Source organism: Heptranchias perlo, chromosome 39 (genome assembly GCF_035084215.1).
Source record: "Heptranchias perlo isolate sHepPer1 chromosome 39, sHepPer1.hap1, whole genome shotgun sequence".
Taxonomy (NCBI): Eukaryota; Metazoa; Chordata; class Chondrichthyes; order Hexanchiformes; family Hexanchidae; genus Heptranchias; species Heptranchias perlo.
In genome coordinates, this window is record NC_090363.1 from 12,636,609 (window position 1) to 12,655,449 (window position 18,841).

The 18,841-nt window shown below is 45.0% G+C and overlaps 1 protein-coding gene across 1 annotated transcript; it reads right to left on the minus strand.

Annotated features, from left to right (window-relative positions):
• Positions 1-17,355: 17,355 nt before the first annotated feature.
• On the minus strand, positions 17,356-18,216 carry LOC137305016 (cephalotocin receptor 2-like). The gene has a single exon (XM_067973785.1). It carries the CDS (start codon positions 18,184-18,186, stop codon positions 17,356-17,358), a length of 831 nt encoding a protein of 276 aa, XP_067829886.1. The 5' UTR covers positions 18,187-18,216.
• Positions 18,217-18,841: the final 625 nt, after the last annotated feature.

The following is an 18,841-nucleotide window of genomic DNA, read 5'->3' on the forward strand; positions in this document are numbered from 1 at the left end:
ACTAATTGGTTTAACCGAATTAAAACATAATTACATCCATCCAAATTTAACACAGTTCTTCAATAGAAATGCCCTGTACACACAGGAATCTCCCGTTGAATTGCTCACAGTCAGAAAAAGTTTGCAGGCTCTTCGCTCGCCGGCCTGATTTTCACGTGAATTAAAATGAATGAATGGGGAAGCGGGGTCGCTGATTGGAGAGCGCTCAAGCTTGAAGGCCGACTTGCAATTTTAGAATTTCATAGGAAGAGGAGTAGGCTATTCAGCCCTTTGTGCCTGCTCCGCCATTAAATTAGATCATGGCTGATCTGTGCATCTCAACTACATTTAACGCCCTTTGCTCCATATCCCTTCATACCGTTACCCAACAAAAATCTATCAACCTCAGTTTTCAATGCTCGCATTGACCCTCAACATCTATAGCCTTTTGGGGGACGGAGTTGCAGATTGCTATTAACTTTTGTGTGGAAAAGTGCTTCCTGACAGAAGAGGCGTCCAGAGGGGATATGCTTGATAAGACGCAATTCAATACACTCAGAGCTACTGGTTCAAGGGGAGTGAGTCAGAATTTTTTATGACATGATATCCTGGGCTTGTATCGATCTTCAGGCAAGTAATTCACGGATTTTGTCCATTCCTCTCTGAAAACGGAATCCGTGGTCTCACTTCTTATTAAAATTAAAAATTCGTTTAGCTATGAAATTAATTGATCCCATACCTGTTTTACAAACAAGAAGTGTTTGAGAGGAGCTAACACAATAAAGGACAGTGTCTTTCATTTAGCGTTAATGTGGGGGCGGGGTGGTGGTTGTGAGCTTGGGAAAGACACTATCCTTTATTGTGGATGGGAGTGGGAGAAACCCAGGATCTGACAGCACTTCGGTGGTTGATCATGAATGTGAAATGAACTTTGTCGAAATCTCTCTGTAGATACTGAAGTCAGAGATTTCTCGTTGGTTCTTTGAAAATAAATGAAAGTTCACAGACTTTAAGAACAAATGACTGCTTTAACAGACAAATATCGAAAAAATACATAACCGCTCAACGTATCATTTTATTTCGAAGCTTCAATCGAAAACCTTTTTTCAATATTCATGTATTATACTGATAACATGCGAATATTGAACTGTAGAAGTGGGTCAGGGTGCACTTTTCCAGCGGAAAAAAAGCAACTTAAATTAATGAATGTTGGTTTTAGAAACTACAACTGATTAGACAATCGTCATGTCAAATTAATAAACTGAACAAATATACACAACACAGGGAGCGAGTGCTTCAATCAGGGAATGTTCTTAAAAGATGTTGAAATTACCTTCGTGGTAAATTGATTTAAAAAAAGAATCTTAAATTAATTTCGTTTTCACATAGTTTTTTAAAAATGAGTTGGTTATACACAGGGCAAAAATACAATTCAACAGATTTTAACCTAACTCGCCAGGCGGTAAACTGACAGGTCGGATCGTCCACCCGTCTTGCACCCTGCCTGATATTAGAATCAAAGAAATTTATCACAAGGTAGGAGCCCATCTTGTCTGTGCCGGCTGAATAAGAGCTATCATGCTTAAACCCACTTTCCAACACTTGGTTCGTAGCTCTGTAGGTTACGGCACTTCAAGTGCACATCTCAGTAATTTTTAAATGTGATGAGGGTTTCTGCTTCTATCACCCTTTCAGGCAGTGAGATCCCGATCCCTACCACTCTCTGGGTGGAAAAAATTCTCCTCAGCTCCCCTCTAATCCTTCTACTAATTACTTTAAATCTATGATGCCTGGTCATTGACCTCTCTGCAAAGGGAAATAGGTCCTTCCTATCTACTCTATCTTGGCCCCTCATAATTGTAAACATCTCAATTAAATCTCCCCTCAGCCTCATTTGTTCCAAAGAAAACAACCCCAGCCTATCAAATCTTTCCCCATAGCTAAAATTCTCCAGTCCTGGAAGCATCTTCATCTCCTCTGTACCCTCTCTGGAGCAATCACATCTTTCCTGTAATGTGATGATCAGAACTGTACACAGTACTCAAGCTGTGGCCTAACTAGTGTTTTATACAGTTCTAGCATAATCACCCTGTTCTTATGGTGACGAAGATTGTGACATCACACGGCAACCCACCAAACATCCAATCAGCAGCGGCCACAGGAAAACATGGCCGTTCCGCTCGAACACTGGCCAGACTGGGTATCCGCCATCTTTTAACGCCTTTATTTTTTTATTATTATTTATTTCTTAACCCCGCCCCCTCAGTCTGATTGATAACCCCGCACCCTCAGTCTGATTGACAGCCTCTGCTTTCAGTCTCATTGACAGCCCGCCCCTCAGTCAGATTGACAAACCTGCTCCCTCAGTCTGTTTGACAGCCCCGCCCCGTCAGTCTGATTGACAACCCCGCTCCCTCACTCCCAATCAAATTTCGTTCCAAGTTTGAAAATGTTCACACCGACTCCTCTCCTCTTCCATCTCCTGTGGGCTGGTCAGCCTCCGAATCTTGTCCACCACATTCCTCCACATACCATTGGGCTGCAGAGTCAACTCTGGAGCCTGCTCACAACACTGGGGGCCACAGACAAGGCCTCCCTGTACATTCCGTTGGACCACAATACAGGACAGCCAGGAGTAACGTTCACAGTCCACCCGGACCGGATCGACAAGTAGCCCGAGGTAAATGGGGCATTTGAGGGCGTCGCCGTAACTCCCGTCCTCAGTAATGAGAGCCAAGTGGGCACACAATCAATCCTGAGGCTGGAGAGTTCCTGACATTAAGCCAAGAGCTTGCCGGTACGCTTGAGGCTTTCCGCGACCAGTGGGCACCGCAGGGACTGGAGTGCATTCTGGATTGATATCATGAAGTTATTATTTGACTCTTATTTTCGTTTGATTGAGTTGCGGCACATAAAAACACAGCCTAACCGCCCCACCCTCTTCTCATAAAAGTGGGACCTAAAATACAAAAAAAAAGAAGAAAAAAAACAAAGAGCTTTGTCACTGCTTTCAAAAACTGTGGATTCTCAGCTGATGAATCAATCAGGTGCATTTCGTCGACCTGACTGTGTTTTATTGGATCGCTTTCCTTCTAATTGAGTTCAATTAATCCCGCAACTCTTGGGTTGCCCAGTAAACTGGATCTCGGAGCTCAGCTCCAAAGATGATTGACAGATGTAGCAATTTCCCCATACCCCTTTCGCTCGAACGCTTTTGAATGGGCCAATCGGACGGTGCTGGGACATCCCAGTGCCTCCAGCACAAAAACAAAACAATGTACAAGTGCCGTACCTGAGAGGAGGGGACCACTAATACAATTTTTTTTTATTATTCGTTCATGGGATGTGGGCGTCGTTGGCGAGGCCAGCATTTATTACACATCCCTAATTGCCCTTGAGAAGGTGCTGGTGAGTCACTTTCTTGAACTGATGCAGTCCGTGTGTGTGAAGTGTCTCCCACAGTGCTGTTAGGAAGGGAGTTCCAGGATTTTGACCCAGCGACGATGAAGGAACGGCGATATATTTGCAAATCGGGATGGTATGTGACTTGGAGGTGAACATGCAGGGGGTGTTGTTCCCATGTGCCTGCTGCTTTTGTCCTTCTAGGTGGTAGAGTTCGTGGGTTTGGGAGGTGCTGTCGAATAAGCCTTGGCGAGTTGCTGCAGTTCATCCTGTGGATGGTACACACTGCAGCCACTGTGCGCCGGTGGTGATGGGAGTGAATGTTTAGGGTGGTGGATGGGGTGCCAATCAAGTGGGCTGCGTTGTCCTGGATGGTGTCGAGCTTCTTGAGTGTTGTTGGAGCTGCTCTCATCCAGGCAAGTGGAGAGTATTCCATCACACTCCTGACTTGTGCCTTGTAGATGTTGGAAAGGCTTTGGGGAGTTAGGAGGTGAGTCACTCGCCGCAGAATACCCAGCCTCTGACCTGCTCTTGTAGCTCCAGTATTGATATGACTGGACCAGTTAAGTTTCTGGTCAATGGTGACCCCAGGATGTTGATGGTGGGGGATTCGGCGATGGTAATGCCGTTGAATGTCAAGGGGAGGTGGTTAGACTCTTTCTTGTTGGAGATGGTCATTGCCTGGCACTTGTCTGGCGCAAATATTACTTGCCACTTATCAGCCCAAGCCTGGATGTTGTCCAGGTCTTGTTGCATGCGGGCACGGACTGCTTAATTATCTGAGGGGTTGCAAATGGAACTGAACACTGTGCAATCATCAGCGAACATCCCCATTTCTGAACTTATGATCGAGGGATGTTCATTGATGAAGCAGCTGAAGATGGTTGGACCTGGGACACTGCCCTGAGGAACTGCTGCAGCAATGTCCTGGGACTGAGATGATTGGCCTCCAACAACCACTAGCATCTTCCTTTGTGCTAGGTATAACTCCAGCCACTGGAGAATTTTCCCTCTGATTTCCATTGACTTCAATTTTACTCGCGCTCCTTGGTGCCACACTCGATCAAATGCTGCCTTGATGTCAAGGGCAGTCACTCTCGCCTCACCTCTGGAATTCCGCTCTTTTGTCCATGTTTGAACCAAGGCTGTGAGCAGGCCTGGAGCCGAGTGGTCCTGACGGATCCCAAACTGAGCATCGCTGAGCAGGTTATTGGTGAGTAAGTGCCGCTTTATTGCACTGTCGAGGACACCTTCCATCACTTTGCTGATGATTGAGAGTAGACTGATGGGGAGTAATTGACCGGATTGGATTTCTATTGCTTTTTGTGGACAGGACATACCTGGACAATTTTCCACATTGTCGGGTAGATGCCAGAGTTGTCACTGTACTGGAACAGTTTGGCGAGAGGCACGGCTAGTTCTGGAGCACAAGTCTTGGGCCCGGACAAACTGAAATGCTATTGGCATGTTAAATGAGGATTTGATTCTGCCCCTCAATGATACTGCCTCTATGCAGGACTGCCCTCTCGTCAAACAATATCTTCGGGTGCGGAATGAAGCTGCTGAAACTGATGAAAACCACCCGGATTACGACCGCAATGAATGCTGGGAAAGTACTGTTCTCCACACTTGCCCCTGAGTGACCCTGTAACAGTTTCTGAACCCACTTTTAAGCAGCCTATTCAAAGCATCTTTTAAGACCCTCTTTTAAATGCCATCTAAATCCCTTTTAACCACTTTTAAAACCCATTGTTAGCCCCCTTTCAAACCAATTTTCACTCCCTTGTTAAATCCATCTTGAAACCACTTTTAACTTCCTTTTAAATCGCATTGAACCTGCCTTTTGAACCGATTTTAAACCACTTCGAAACCGTTTTAAACCCTTTTTAGAGCCCCATTACAAGCCCACTTTTAAACCTTTTTAAACCGCTTTGAATAACTCGATCTTTAAACCCCTTTTAGCACGTTTAAAATCCCTTTAAAACCACATTATCAAACAATGTTAAATACCTTTTTAAACTGCCTTGTCAACCCACTTTAAATCCCTGTAACAGTTAGAGGAATCAGTAAACCAGAGCTATATTCTGGACTCTGAGAGAGAGAGAGAGAGAGATGGCACAGAGACATAGAGAGAAAGGCAAGGATAGAGAAAGAAAGGGGGAGAGAAAGAAAGGGATAGAGAGAGAGAGACATAAAGGCAGACAAGGACAAAGAGACAAAAATAGGCACGGACTGTGAGAGAGACAGGGACAGAGAGATGGAGAGCAAGAAAGACACAGTAATAGAAAGAGGGAGAAAGAGAGTGACAGGTACACAGAGAGCAGGAAAGAGAGAGGGGGAACAGGGACGGAGAAAGAGAAGGAGTGAGAAACAGATAGGGTCGGAGAGAGATAGAAAGAGATATTGACAGAGAGAGGGAGAACGGCACATGGAGAGAGAGAGAGGAACAGTGAGAGAAAGAGACAGGGGCAGGCAGAGAGACAGGGAAAGGGAGAAAGGGAGAGACAAGAACAGAGAGAGGAAGACAGACAGAGGCAGCGAGAGAGAGAGGCAAAGAGATAAAGAGCAACAGGGACAGAAAGATACAAAGAGGGGGATTTGCACAAGGCGGGGTGAGATTACTCCAGGGTACGGTTCACAGCGGGGTAATTACACTGTGCGGTGGAGGGGGGGAAGATGTATTATACCGGGGGTGGGAGGTAAGATTTACTGTGTGGCATTGGGATTACTCGTCCGCAAATGGATCCCTCTCCCTTAATTCTTCTCCCCGGATAAAGAGGAGTGAAAGGAAAGTGAGAGAAAGATGAAAAAGGAAACAGAAAGAGGTGCAAAACGACGGAAATAGGACCGACGGGTGCCGGGGTGAAAGGCAGTAAAACAGGATACAGACAAAGAAGCTGGAGGCAGAAAGAATGGAAAAGAAATAAGAAGAAAGAAAAGAGAAAGAGAGCAAGTAAAGAGTGCGATACTCATCCCTCACTCAGGCGTTGCTCCCACTGGGCAACAGAGCTCCTCACAGTCCTACGTCACACTCACACGTTAAATACCTGCGCAGGGAGACAGAGGGGGTGATTTTAACCGCCAAGAACTGGTGGGTTGGGGGCGGGTGGGAGTTGAAAATAGTTTATTTTTGGGTCGCAACTACCCGGCTTTATTCCTGGGTTTAACTTGGGCGTGTAAAATACAGGCTTCCCACTGGGAATGCAAAGTCTGAAACTTTTGCAGTTGCGACCCAAAAAAACAAATTATTTTCAACTCCCACCCATAGGAACATAGGAAGGAACATAGGAACAGGAGTAGGCCATTCAGCCCCTCGTGTCTGCTCCGCCATTTGATAAGATCATGGCTGATCTGTGATCGATCTCCACATACCCACCTTTGGCCCAAATCTCGTAATACCTTTGATTGCCAAAAAGCTATCTATCTCAGATTTAAATTTAGCAATTGAGCTAGTATCAATTGCCGTTTGCAGAAGAGAGTTCCAAACTTCTACCACCATGTGTGTGTAGAAATGTTTTCTAATCTCGCTCCTGAAAGGTCTGGCTCTAATTTTTAGACTGTGCCCCCTACTCCTCGAATCCCCATGCAGCGGAAATAGTTTCTCTCTATCCACCCTATCCGTTCCCTTTAATATCTTAGAAACTTCGATCAGATCACCCCTTAACCTTCGAAACTCCAGAGAATACAACCCCAATTTGTGTAATCTCTCCTTGTAACTTAAACCTTGAAGTCCAGGTATCATTCTAGTAAACCTACGCTGCACTCCCTCCAAGGCCAATATGTCCTTCCGAAGGTGCGGTGCCCAGAACTGCTCACAGTACTCCAGGTGCGGTCTAACCAGGGTTTTGTATAGCTGCAGCATAACTTCTGTCCCCTTGTACTCCAGTCCTCTAGATATAAAGGCCAACATTCCATTAGCCTTATTGATTTTCTGCACCTGTTCATGGCACTTCAATGATCTATGTACCTGAACCCTTAGGTCCCTTTGGACATCAACTGTTTTTAACTTTTTACCATTTATCATTTTTACCATTTACCCCCAACCTACCCGTTCTTGGGGGTTAAAATCGCCCACAGAGAGTTTAACAATACTCACAATCACTAATCTCACTTTTGTAGCACATCCCAGGAGCAAGAGGGGGAGAGAGTGGGTCAGTTCTCTCCCCTGATATAGCCGAGGCTTGTCAGTCAAAGGTCCCCTCCTCCCAGTCCAAAGCCCCTCGCCTAGCGGAGGCAGGGTCCCCAATGGAGAGAACTTTATGCAGGAGTCCTCCTGTGCACCATTGGGGATCTGGGTGGAGAGTGCTGACAGTGCATTACCGACAACCCGGCTGCTAAGCCGTTTTATGCACACCCAGCCTGCGTACAATTTCTGCCGCCTGGAGGAGTCTTATTTACATGTGTACACTGAGTGTAAAAGGTTGCAGCCCCTGTTCCATTGTTTGAAAAGGCTGCCCCTCAAATTATGGCTGCACTTCAGTCCCACGCTCCTGAACATTGCCTGCCGAGTGAGGAGGAGGACGGGGGAGTCGGAGGACCCCCTCGTGGGTCTGCTCCTGGGTCTGACTATGGTGGCTATCCACAGATCCAGATTAGACGCGTCCTGTGGAGGCGGTCGCTCCGACTGCCTGCCTCTCTTCCACGTCGTTCTCCGCGCCCGGGTGACTCTGGAGAAGGAGCACGCGGTGCCTAACAGTTCGCCTGAGGCTTAACGTGACCGATGGGCACGGCAGGGATTGGAGTGTATCATCGACAGCAATAATAAAATTACGATTTAACATGGTTTCATTTGATTTATATTAAAAAAAAGAAAAGAAAAGCCCCTCTCCCACCGTGTACTTGCTTTTCCCCACCTTAACCCAGCCCCCTCGGTGTGGGAGAGTCCAATGTGAGTCTGCCTGTAGTCTGATGAGGTTCGGACCTCCTGCTATTTGCAAGAGTCCCAAATGGCTCCTTCCTGAAGCCTGTGTCATTCATCTGAACGGTACGCACATCTAAGAGCTGCATTCTGTCAAGCCCCTTTAACCATAGAGTACAGACAGAGCCTGGGCTGATGCATCGAGTGAATCCTCACTCACCCGCACGGGTAATCGTGTTGTCCCATCACTGGGCCTGTCTCTATTTGCCCCGCTGCTTGTTTCTCTGATATCTGTTAAGTTCTCAGTTCTCTCCCTTGATTGATTTTTGTCTGCTCGCTTTCTGTTCCTGTGGTCCCCTATACCCCCTCCCCCAACCGCGCCCACCACTGTTATCCCTTTCTCTCTCCCTCGTTCCCCTTTTTTAACCCTGAGATTCCCCACATTTGTCCTGCTCACTTTGTACATTCTGCAGTGTGTGTCTGTTCATCCCCTGGGCTTTATACATTGAGCTTTGATCAGTGACGTTTGTCTCGCTGTTGGGTGAGGACTTACTGACTGTCCAGCTGCTACTACTGAACCTTTGATTCTCCATTTGCTTTTCACAGAACAGGACAGTTCCCTTTAACTTAATGCACAAAATCACATCATTACAAGAGGGACATTGTTCAGTATAACCAGTATTAAAGTGATCCCTCTATGTGCATGTGTTTGTTCCAACATACACCTTTATCTATATCCCTTTGTTGATGTCCCACTGAATCACTGTACTTAATCTCACCTTCTGTGTTTGAAGTTTCCTAACACTATTTATAAAACAGGGCTCACAGTTAAGATGAGAAGTGGACAGTGCGTTTTTCCAGAGGTCCCTGAAATTCCACAGGGCCTAGACAGCAAGGCCGTGAAATTCCACAGGGCCTAGACAGCAAGGTCCTGAAATTCCACAGGTCCCTAGACAGCAAGGCCCTGAGATTCCACAGGACCAAGAGAGCAAGGCCCTGAAATTCCATTGGGTAGATACACCAAGGCCCAGAAATTCGACAGGACCCTACAACTACAACACCTTGTATTTATATGATGCCTTTAACGTAGTCAAACATCTCTCGGCGATTCACAGGAGCAAATACCAAAGGAAATTTGACACCAAGCCAAATAAGGAGATATTAGGCCAGGTGACCAAATACTTGTTCAAAGAGGTAGGTTTTAAGGAGCGTCTTAATGGAGGAAAGAGAGGTAGAGAGGCGGCGAGGTTTAGGGAGGGAATTCCAGAGCTTAGGGCCTAGGCAGATGGTGGAACAATTAAAAGCAGGTATTATAAGAGGCAAGCATTGGAGAGGCACAAAGATCTCGGAGGGTTTTAGAGCCGGATGAGGCTACAGATATAGGGACGGCCGAGGCCATGGAGGGATTTGAAAACAAGGAGGAGAATTTTAAAATCGAGGCGTTCCCAGACCGGGAGCCAATGTAGGTCAGCGAGCACAGGGGTAATGGGTGAATGGGACTTGTTGCGAGTTAGAATACAGACAGCAGAGTTTTGGATGAGCTCAAGTTGATGGGGAGTGATAGATGGGAGGCTGGCCGGGAGAGCACTGGAATAGTCAAGTCTACAGGTAACAAAAGCATCGATGAGGATTTCAGCAGCAGATGAGCTGAGGCGGGGGGGGGGGGGGGAGTCAGGTGATGTTATGAAGGTGGAATTAGGCGGCCTTGGTGATGGAGCAGATATGTGGACGGAAGCTCACCTCAGAGTCAAATCGGACGCCAAGGTTGCGATCGGTCCAGTTCGGTCTCAGACAGTTGCCGGGGAACAGAGTTTGTGGTGGGAACTGAAGCCAGTGTCTTCAGCCTTCCCAATATTTAGTTGGAGGAAATTTTTGCTCATTCAGTAGTGGATGTCTGACAAACAGTCTGACAAATGAGAGACAGTGGACGGGTCGAGGGATGTGTTGGTGAGGGAGACCTGGGTGAAGTCAGCGTACATGTGGGACTTGATGCCATGGCTTTGGATGAAGTCTCCAAGGGGTAATATGCAGATCAGAAATAGGAGGGGGCCAAGGTTTGATCCTTGAGTGACTCCAGAGTTAATGTTGTTGGAGCGGGAAGAGAAGTCATTACAGGTGATTCTCTGGCTATGACTGGGTAGATAAGAATGGAGCCAGGCGAGCGCAGTCCCACCCTGCTTGACAACGGAGAAAAGGCATTGGAGAAGGGTGGTGGGGTCAACCGTGTCAAAGTTTACACGATCACCTAGGATGTCATTTGTGACTTTGATAAGGGCCATTTCAGTACTATTGCAGGGCAGAAGCCTGATTGGAGGAATTCAAATATGGAGTAGCGGGAAAGATGGGAACAAATGTGGGAGGCGACAAGACATTCAAGGACTTTGGAGAGAAAAGGAGGTTGAGATGGAGGAGGGGCAGTTTGCAAAGACAGAGGGGTCAAGGGTAGTTTTTTTTTGAAGAGGGGCGTGATGATAGCAGATCTGAAGGGGAGGGGAACAATACCTGAGGAGAAGGAACTGTTAACAATATCAGCTAACCTGGGGGCCAGGATGGGAAGTTGGGTGGTTTGCAGTTTGTTGGAAATAGGGTCGAGGGAGCAGGAGGTGGGTCAAGATTAGTTCAGAGAAGTCATGAGGGAACACCAAGGTCATAAAATTGCATGGGACCGAGACACCAAGGCCCTTCCTATAGTTTAATGGGGGCGTAGACATTGATAAGTTTAAGATAATACCCACTTAGTTATCCTCCTCCCTCCGAATCCCATGTTTAGTTTGGCATATTTAAATTCACACGGATAAGGCCTCAGACACCCATTCTGTTCCCCTCCCTGTTTGTTAATGTCAGTTTGTAAAGAAGAATGGTGAATTAATAGTTCGATTCCCCTGTTCATCTTTGTCGCCCTTCCTTGTTCACTAGCTTTACCCTGAAAAGCAAAGAGGAATAAGAAAAAAAAACTTATTTATTAGTTATTTGCTCAGATAGTTGATTCAGAAACCCATCAATTTGCTTCAATAATTCAATTGTATTTGAATTGTGAGTAGATCCAGCACTGCTCACCCATACCCACTCTGGGACCCACAAGGTGATGGTCGGGATCTTTCTTTTACAATTTGTGCTTGTCCATAAGTGTCTGTGCTTATATCTGTGTATGTGCATGTCCAAGTGTGTATGTTTGTGTGTGTGTGTGTACAATGTATTTTCTTTGTGAGTGACTATATGTATACGTGTGTATGTGTATGTATTTTTGTGTCTATGTTTGTGAGTCTAATGTATTTATATGTGTGAGCAAGTGTGTGTATGTGTGTGTGCATGTGTGTGTGCATGTGTGTGTTTATATGTGCATGCTTTTGTCTATATACATGAGTGTGCAATGCATTTATCTGCGTGTGTGCATGTGTGTGTATACATACGTGCCTGTATGTTGGTTAATGTGAATTATGTGAATGTGTCTGTGTATGTGCCTAAGTGTGAGCACATCTAAGTGTGTGTGTGTCCTTGTGTGCGTATGCATGTGTATATATGTCTATGTATGTGCAGGTGAATGTGCGCACGTGTGTGTATATACGTGGCCTCAGCTCTCTTGCTGTAGTGGGTATGATGGTAGCTGTGTACTGTTGGCCGAGTGGCTGCATAATGGAGCTCTGAGAGGTGGGGGATTATTTTTGGTCTGGTTTGTTTGCAACGCAAGCAATCTGAAGCAAGGGAAAGGTCCATTGTACCCAAATCCGCTATCGCCACTCGTGGTCTAATTCACCCTTCTCACCATCTACCTGCAGTGAAAATTGTCCCCGACATCTGTTTTTAAATTAGAAAGAAAAACTGAAAATGCTGGATAAGCTCAGCAAGTCAGGCAGCATCTGTGGAGAAAGCAACAGAGTGAACGTTTCACGAAGACCCTTACGTCAGAACTCTCTTTAAATTACCCTGACAGGCAGATTCTGGAAGCCTCGCCCTCTCCGTCTGTTTGACCCCCTCGCCCCCTCAGTCTGATTGACAGCCCCGCCCCCTCATTCTAATAGACAGCCCCGTCCCCACAGCGTGATTGAAAGCCCCGTCACAACGGTCTGATTGACAGTCCCGTCCCCACAGTCTGATTCACAGCCCCGCTCCCACAGTCTGATTGAAAGCCCCGCCCATTTTAAACCCCTTTCTAAACCGACATTAGCCACTCTTATAAATTGCCTTTTTATCCCATTTTAAACCGACATTAACCCCCTTTTAAATCTTTTTAAACCCCTTTTTAAACCCCTATTCAACCGTCTATTTAAAGCCTCTATTTAAAGCCTCTTTTTAGACCTCCCTTTAAAGTGCTAACGAAACCCTTTTTAATACACATTTCAAAATCTATTGTGGTGTGTAACTTGGAGGGGAATGTGCAGGTGGTGGTGTTCCCATGCGCCTGCTGCCCCTGTCCTTCTAAGTGGTTGAGATAGCGGGTTTGGGAGGTGCTGTCGCAAATGCCTTGGCGAGCTGCTGCTGTGCATCTTGTAGATGGTACACACTGCAGCCACCGTGCACCGGTGGTGGAGGGAGTGAATATTTAAAGTGGTGGCTGGGGTGCCATGAAGCGAACTGCTTTGTCCTGGATAGTTTCGAGCTTCTTGAGTGTTCAACGTGTGTGTCTCAGTAACACTGCTCGCATAAAATAATCCAGGGTCCCCTTGCAGCCTGCCTAGCCGTCCCCCTGTTGCCCAAGCACTCCAGGGTCCGCTCGCAACCTGTCTCCCCGCACAAGCACCCCAAGATCCCCAGGCACACCCCTCACTGCCCAGCGACTACATTTAAAGAACTAAAGTTAAACAGAATCTGCTCCAAATACACAACAGATGCACAACTGGAATTGGTGCTGACACCTTCCTTCTACTCTGTTCTGGGCCTCCGGTTTTGTATATTCTCCCATCTCCTGTTCCTTTATGTGTTTTGTCGGTTTGAAGTTTCTCATTGTTCACCCATTTCATTGCCTCAGGGTGTTTACTGAGAATAGTTTCAATCCTGTGTAGATGTGAGGGACGCAATTTAAATCTGACCCTATTGAATTGACCAAATCCCCCATCTACATTGCACAATCCCATCTGCAGTCTCTGTAAAGATAACAGGGACTTCCAAAATGCTGGAATGTCTGAATGAGAAACAGCTTCTGATCTCAGATCCCAGCACAATTTTAAACAATCATTTCTTTCAGATTGAGAAACTGGATTGACCTGACAGATTTCCAGCCCCTAACTGAATCTTTAAGGTAAAAAAAATGCCATAGAAATGTGATTGGCTGTTGTTATTTTAACCAGTGAAACTGAAACATTTCTACATTTCAATCAAGAAAAAATCAGAAAGAACAGAGAGAGAAAGAAAGGGGGCAGAGGTGGGGCAGGGAGAAAGAGGGAGAGAAAGAGGAGCATGAATAGAAAGTAAACAGAAGAGTGAAAGAAAGAGATAGAAGGAGAAAGATGGGGCAGCGAGAAAGGGAGAGAAAGAAAGAGGATGAGAGAGTCAGAGAGTGAGAAAGAGAAACAGAAACAGAGGTGACGGAGGGTGAGACAAAGAGAGACAGAGGGCCAAAATGAAAAGAAAGAGAGCAAAACAGAGTCGCAGCGTGAGCTCCTGTACAGGTACAGTACACAGTAAGTAAAAGGGAATGATTCATTCCCGCCTGGTCTGACATTTGAACATCTAAACAAGCTAATATCATAAGATTTTGAACAAAAGATTTGCTTATTGCTGTCAAACTTCCACATTAGTCCATCTACCTGTGCACTAGCTCATGGTCCATCCCCCGATTCTATTATTGTCAACTGAGGAGTTCCCCAGAATCTATTCTCCTCATCACTCCGTTCTTTTCCCAAAACTATTACTTTTATCATTCATCATCCAATCATAGCCACAGTTTTGTTGAGAGCCCGGAGATATAATCACCTTTCCTCTTTTAATCCACCAACGTATCTTGCCCAAGTTTATCATCCATCTGACCATTGCATTCTGAATGACGTCATTTGCACATCTGCCCCTTTGAACATTGTTCATGTCCTGATGTAATGGCCTTTGACTCATTAAACGGGAAAATTATAACAAATCAAATTGCACCGAAAAGTATTTCTGCAGATTTGTCTAACTCAAAATATTTTAAACACCATAAATTCATTGCAATTTGGGTTCACATTTGCTCAGCAGAGCGAAAAAGTAAATAATCAGGCATGCGGGCAATGAATTAGATTTTTGTGTTACTCCAGTTACGATCAATTCTGAAGATAGACCTACAATATGTGTAGACTGAGTAAAAACATTGAAGTACAAGTTACATATTGGACACTTTCATCCAGATGTTTCAATCCGGTGAAAGTTAGATAATCACATCGAGATTAGATACATTTAGACCTCGAGTTTTGTGAGGATCTTTTTATTTCCAGGTATCCGTCTGCTCCTCTGCGGAATATTCAGTTCCAGGGCAGCAGCTCAGCTTCCAAACATATTACTGATGGAGTGTTTTGTAACAACATAAACCTTAAAATGTTTCATAATTGTTCATTTTTTGAGACGAGAACGCAGCTGGAGAAGATTCTCATCGATGCTTCACAAGTGCAGACTATTCTTTTTTTCCGCTATGAATGAAGATATCAAATACACAACGGGAAGATTTCATCTGGTCCCTATGAGTGAAGATATCAGGTGCAGAATGGGAAGATTCCAACCGGTCTCTACGTGTAAGAACATCCGAATAGGAATACTTTTGGTCTCTATGTGCGAGGATATCAGAAACACAACGGTGTGATACGTATTTCTGCAAAATATAAGGGATTTCACAGGAAAATATTGACGGGAGTTTTCCACTAATTCTGACACATGGTCCAGAAAGAACGTTCTTCCATCACCTGTGAGGATGCACTGTGATTCTCGACATAAAAAACCTACAAGGGGATATAGACAGGCTGGGTGAGTGGGCAGAGATTTGGCAGATGCAATACAATATTGGAAAATGTGAGGTTATGCACTTTGGCAGGAAAAATCAGAGAGCAAATTATTATCTTAATGGCAAGAGACTGGAAAGTACTGCAGTACAAAGGGATCTCGGGTCCTAGTGCAAGAAAATCAAAAAGTTAGTATGCTGGTGCAGCAGGTGATCAAGAAGGCCAACGGAATGTTGGCGTTTATTACTAGGGGATAGAATATAAAAACAGGGAGGTATTGCTGCAGTTATATAAGGTATTGGTGAGACCGCACCTGGAATACTGCATACAGTTTTGGTGTCCATACTGACGAAAAGACATACTTGCTCTCGAGGCAGTACAAAGAAGGTTCACTCGGTTAATCCCGGGGATGAGGGGGCGGACATATGAGGAGAGGTTGAGTAGATTGGGACTCTACTCATTGGAGTTCAGAAGAATGAGAGGCGATCTTATTGAAACATATAAGATTGTGAAGGGGCTTGATCGGGTGGATGCGGTGAGGATGTTCCCAAGGATGGTTGAAACTAGAACTAGGGGGCATAATCTTAGAATAAGGGGCTGCTCCTTCAAAACTGAGGTGAGGGGAATCTTCTTCACTCAGAGGGTGGTAGGTCTGTGGAATTTTCTGCCCCAGGAAGCTGTGGAAGCTACATCATTGAATAAATTTAGAACAGAAATAGACAGTTTCCTCGAAGTAAAGGGAATTAGGGGTTACGGGGAGCGGGCAGGAAATTGGACATGAATTTAGATTTGAGGTTGGGATTCAGATCAGCCATGATCTTATTAAATGGTGGAGCAGGCTCGAAGGGCCGATTGGCCTACTCCTGCTCCTATTTCTTATGTTATTATGTTCTTATGTGATATACCCTAGGGTTAATTCAAGCTAAGCTGATCCCAGCCTCCATACAGGCACACTTTCACAGAGGGGTCATTTAAATTTGATCAGGAGAGCGGACCCCACCCAACTTTTACACGCCCCCAATCCTTGAGTGTTGAAGCTAATTGTTGAGCTCCTACCGCCAAAAACCCAACCGTGCCCTTCTAATTTGAATGGATCGTTTACAAACAAGGCTCAGATTAATGGATTGGGCCAGCTGGACACTGCATTATAATAATGTAATGGTACGGTAGTGTAATGGTTATATTCCTGGGCTGGTAATCCAGAGGCCGGTGAGTTCAAATTACACCATTGCTTTTTAAGAATTTTAATTCTGTTTTAAAAATCTGGAAATAAAAATCCGGTAAAAGTGACCATAAAGCAGTCCGATTGTTGTCAAAACCTAATTGGTTCAATGAAGTCCTTTAAGGAAGAAAGCCTGCCGTCGATACTGGCCTACAGGTGACTCGAGTCCCACACCGACGTGATTGATTCTTCCATGTCCTCTGAAGTGGCCGAGCCAGCCACTAAGCCGGTTGTATCAAACCGCTAACGGTGGTTCAAGAAGCAGGCTGAACACTGCATTCTCAGCGCAATTAGGGATGGACAATCAAGGCCGGCATAGGGCACATTCTAAGAATTAATTAAATAAGAAAAGTCCCGTTTTTTGACAACATGGTCAAATTGATATATAATCTTGTATACCCATTGACGTGACTTCTATCATCTCCGGTCAGGAGAGCAGTGTGGAGTTTATCAGAAAAAAAAACATTTTTGTCCCTTACATTTTGCAGAAATACATATCGCATCGTTGTGTTTCTAATATCCTCACGAACAGGAACCACAATGATATCCTTACAGACTGGACGCAGAGTAAGTATCCCCGGTGAGTCTCTGATGCCTTCTACACGTACAGACCAGATGGAATCTTCACGTTGTTTATCTGATATCTGTCGTAGGGACCAAAGGGAATCGTCCGCACTTTTGTCAACAACCGATGGGGACCTTCGCTCGCTGTGCTTTCATCTCAAAAAATCAACCAGCGTGAAACATTGGGCAGTTATTATCAAACATTCTATCAGCATTAAGTTTAGAGAATTCGGTGTGATTCGTTTCCTGATATCGGTATGGCGAGTTGCAGAACAGCAGCGTAACTACCATCACCTTGCGAGGTAGGAAAATGAGACAACTTGTGTTGTAGAATGATGAGAAATATGGACGGAACACCTGCCGCAGCAGAACTGACCAAGTAGCTACAATGAACCTTGACACCGGCAAAAAAGGGTGTAATTTAAATTTAATTATTTAAATAACTTGATAATGAGAGTAACCGGATATTTCAGCATATTCTTCATCTCCTCACGGAATCTCCTCTGGGTCAATGCATAAATGCACGTGTTCGTGCAGGAGCTCAAATACATCAGCAGAAGTGTGATTCTAATTGCCAAATAAAGTGAGTTTGAACCTTTGAAAGTAATTGTCTCCGTCACACCGACACAGATGTGTATTACAGTAATCGGAGTCCACAACACAATAAAACTCCCCGAGATAGCGAAGAGCAGAATGATGGATGTTCTTCGGTTCTTCATCTCGGGATCAATGCTGTTCTCCCCGTTGTTGCGGCTCTTCAGGGCTCTGCGAGATCTACTGGCCACTAAGATGTGCCTGGCCGTGAGAGAATTTAACAGCAATAACAAAGGGAATGGGAGAATCGGGAATGAGAGAGTGCTGATCCATTTGTAAGCTACCCATGCGGATGAAGAATAATATCCTGTTGCTGTACGGCAGCCCCACGGTATATCATCAATATTAGAGTAGGGTTCATAACGGAAATAAACAGGAATATTCATCAAAAAGCTGAGCGCACACACGATCGTTAAAACTACAGTGGCAGTTCTTTCGGTGCAATATTTTAATTTTAGTTTCTGACAACAAATGGATATGAAGCGGTCAAACGTGAATGATACTGTGAACCAGACAGAGAGTTGAATACAAAATACTTGTATAAAAGCAGTGAAACGGCACACATAAGTGTAGCTCAACCATGAATCTAGAAAATGATACCTAAAGATGTTTTGCAAAATTATATTAAACATGCAAATCATTAGATCTGCTACTACCATGGCCGCCATGTAACGAGTGATTCCTTTGGAGAGACCGCACTTTCCCCGGGACAGGATCACAACTGACATCAGGTTCGCTGGAAGAAATTGGGGAAAAAAACAGGAGAATTAACGAAGAAATAGATCAGCAATATAAAATCATCCTTGGAATTGGCTGTTTGGTATTTGTGAGAAAGGAGGCTTGTTACTGAAACGGATTCCTCCCAGTCTCACCGGGTGAGGTACTGAGGCAACCCGAACAGGACGGTGCCAAGTTCACTCACTGCTCTCTGCTGATTGAACTGACCTCAATTAAGAGTAAAATATGTGCAACGTACGAATTACTGGAAATTGGCCCTTCCTTTGACACACGTGATTTACTGTGAGTTTCACGAGTTTGTCAATGATCTTTTGGGAGACACATTACTGATGAGAAGTCTTTTCGTCCTGTTCATCTAATGAACAGAATTCAGTAAAATAGCCATTGATTTGTTTCAAATTCTGACACAAAGTGGGCAATTTTAACCCAACGATCGGGTGGAATGCCATTATTACACCCCATTGAGTTCAATGGAGATTAAAATCGAGTGGGTTATAAAACCAGCGTTGCACCCGATCCCGTCAATTTCCCGACGGTCGGGTTGGGTTAAGATTGCCTGCAAAGTCAATTCACAAAGTCAGGAGA

Excerpts from the sequence above, each read along its gene's own strand:
- LOC137305016 (XM_067973785.1), bottom strand. The coding sequence starts at position 18,186 with ATGGCGGCCATGGTAGTAGCAGATCTAATGATTTGCATGTTTAATATA.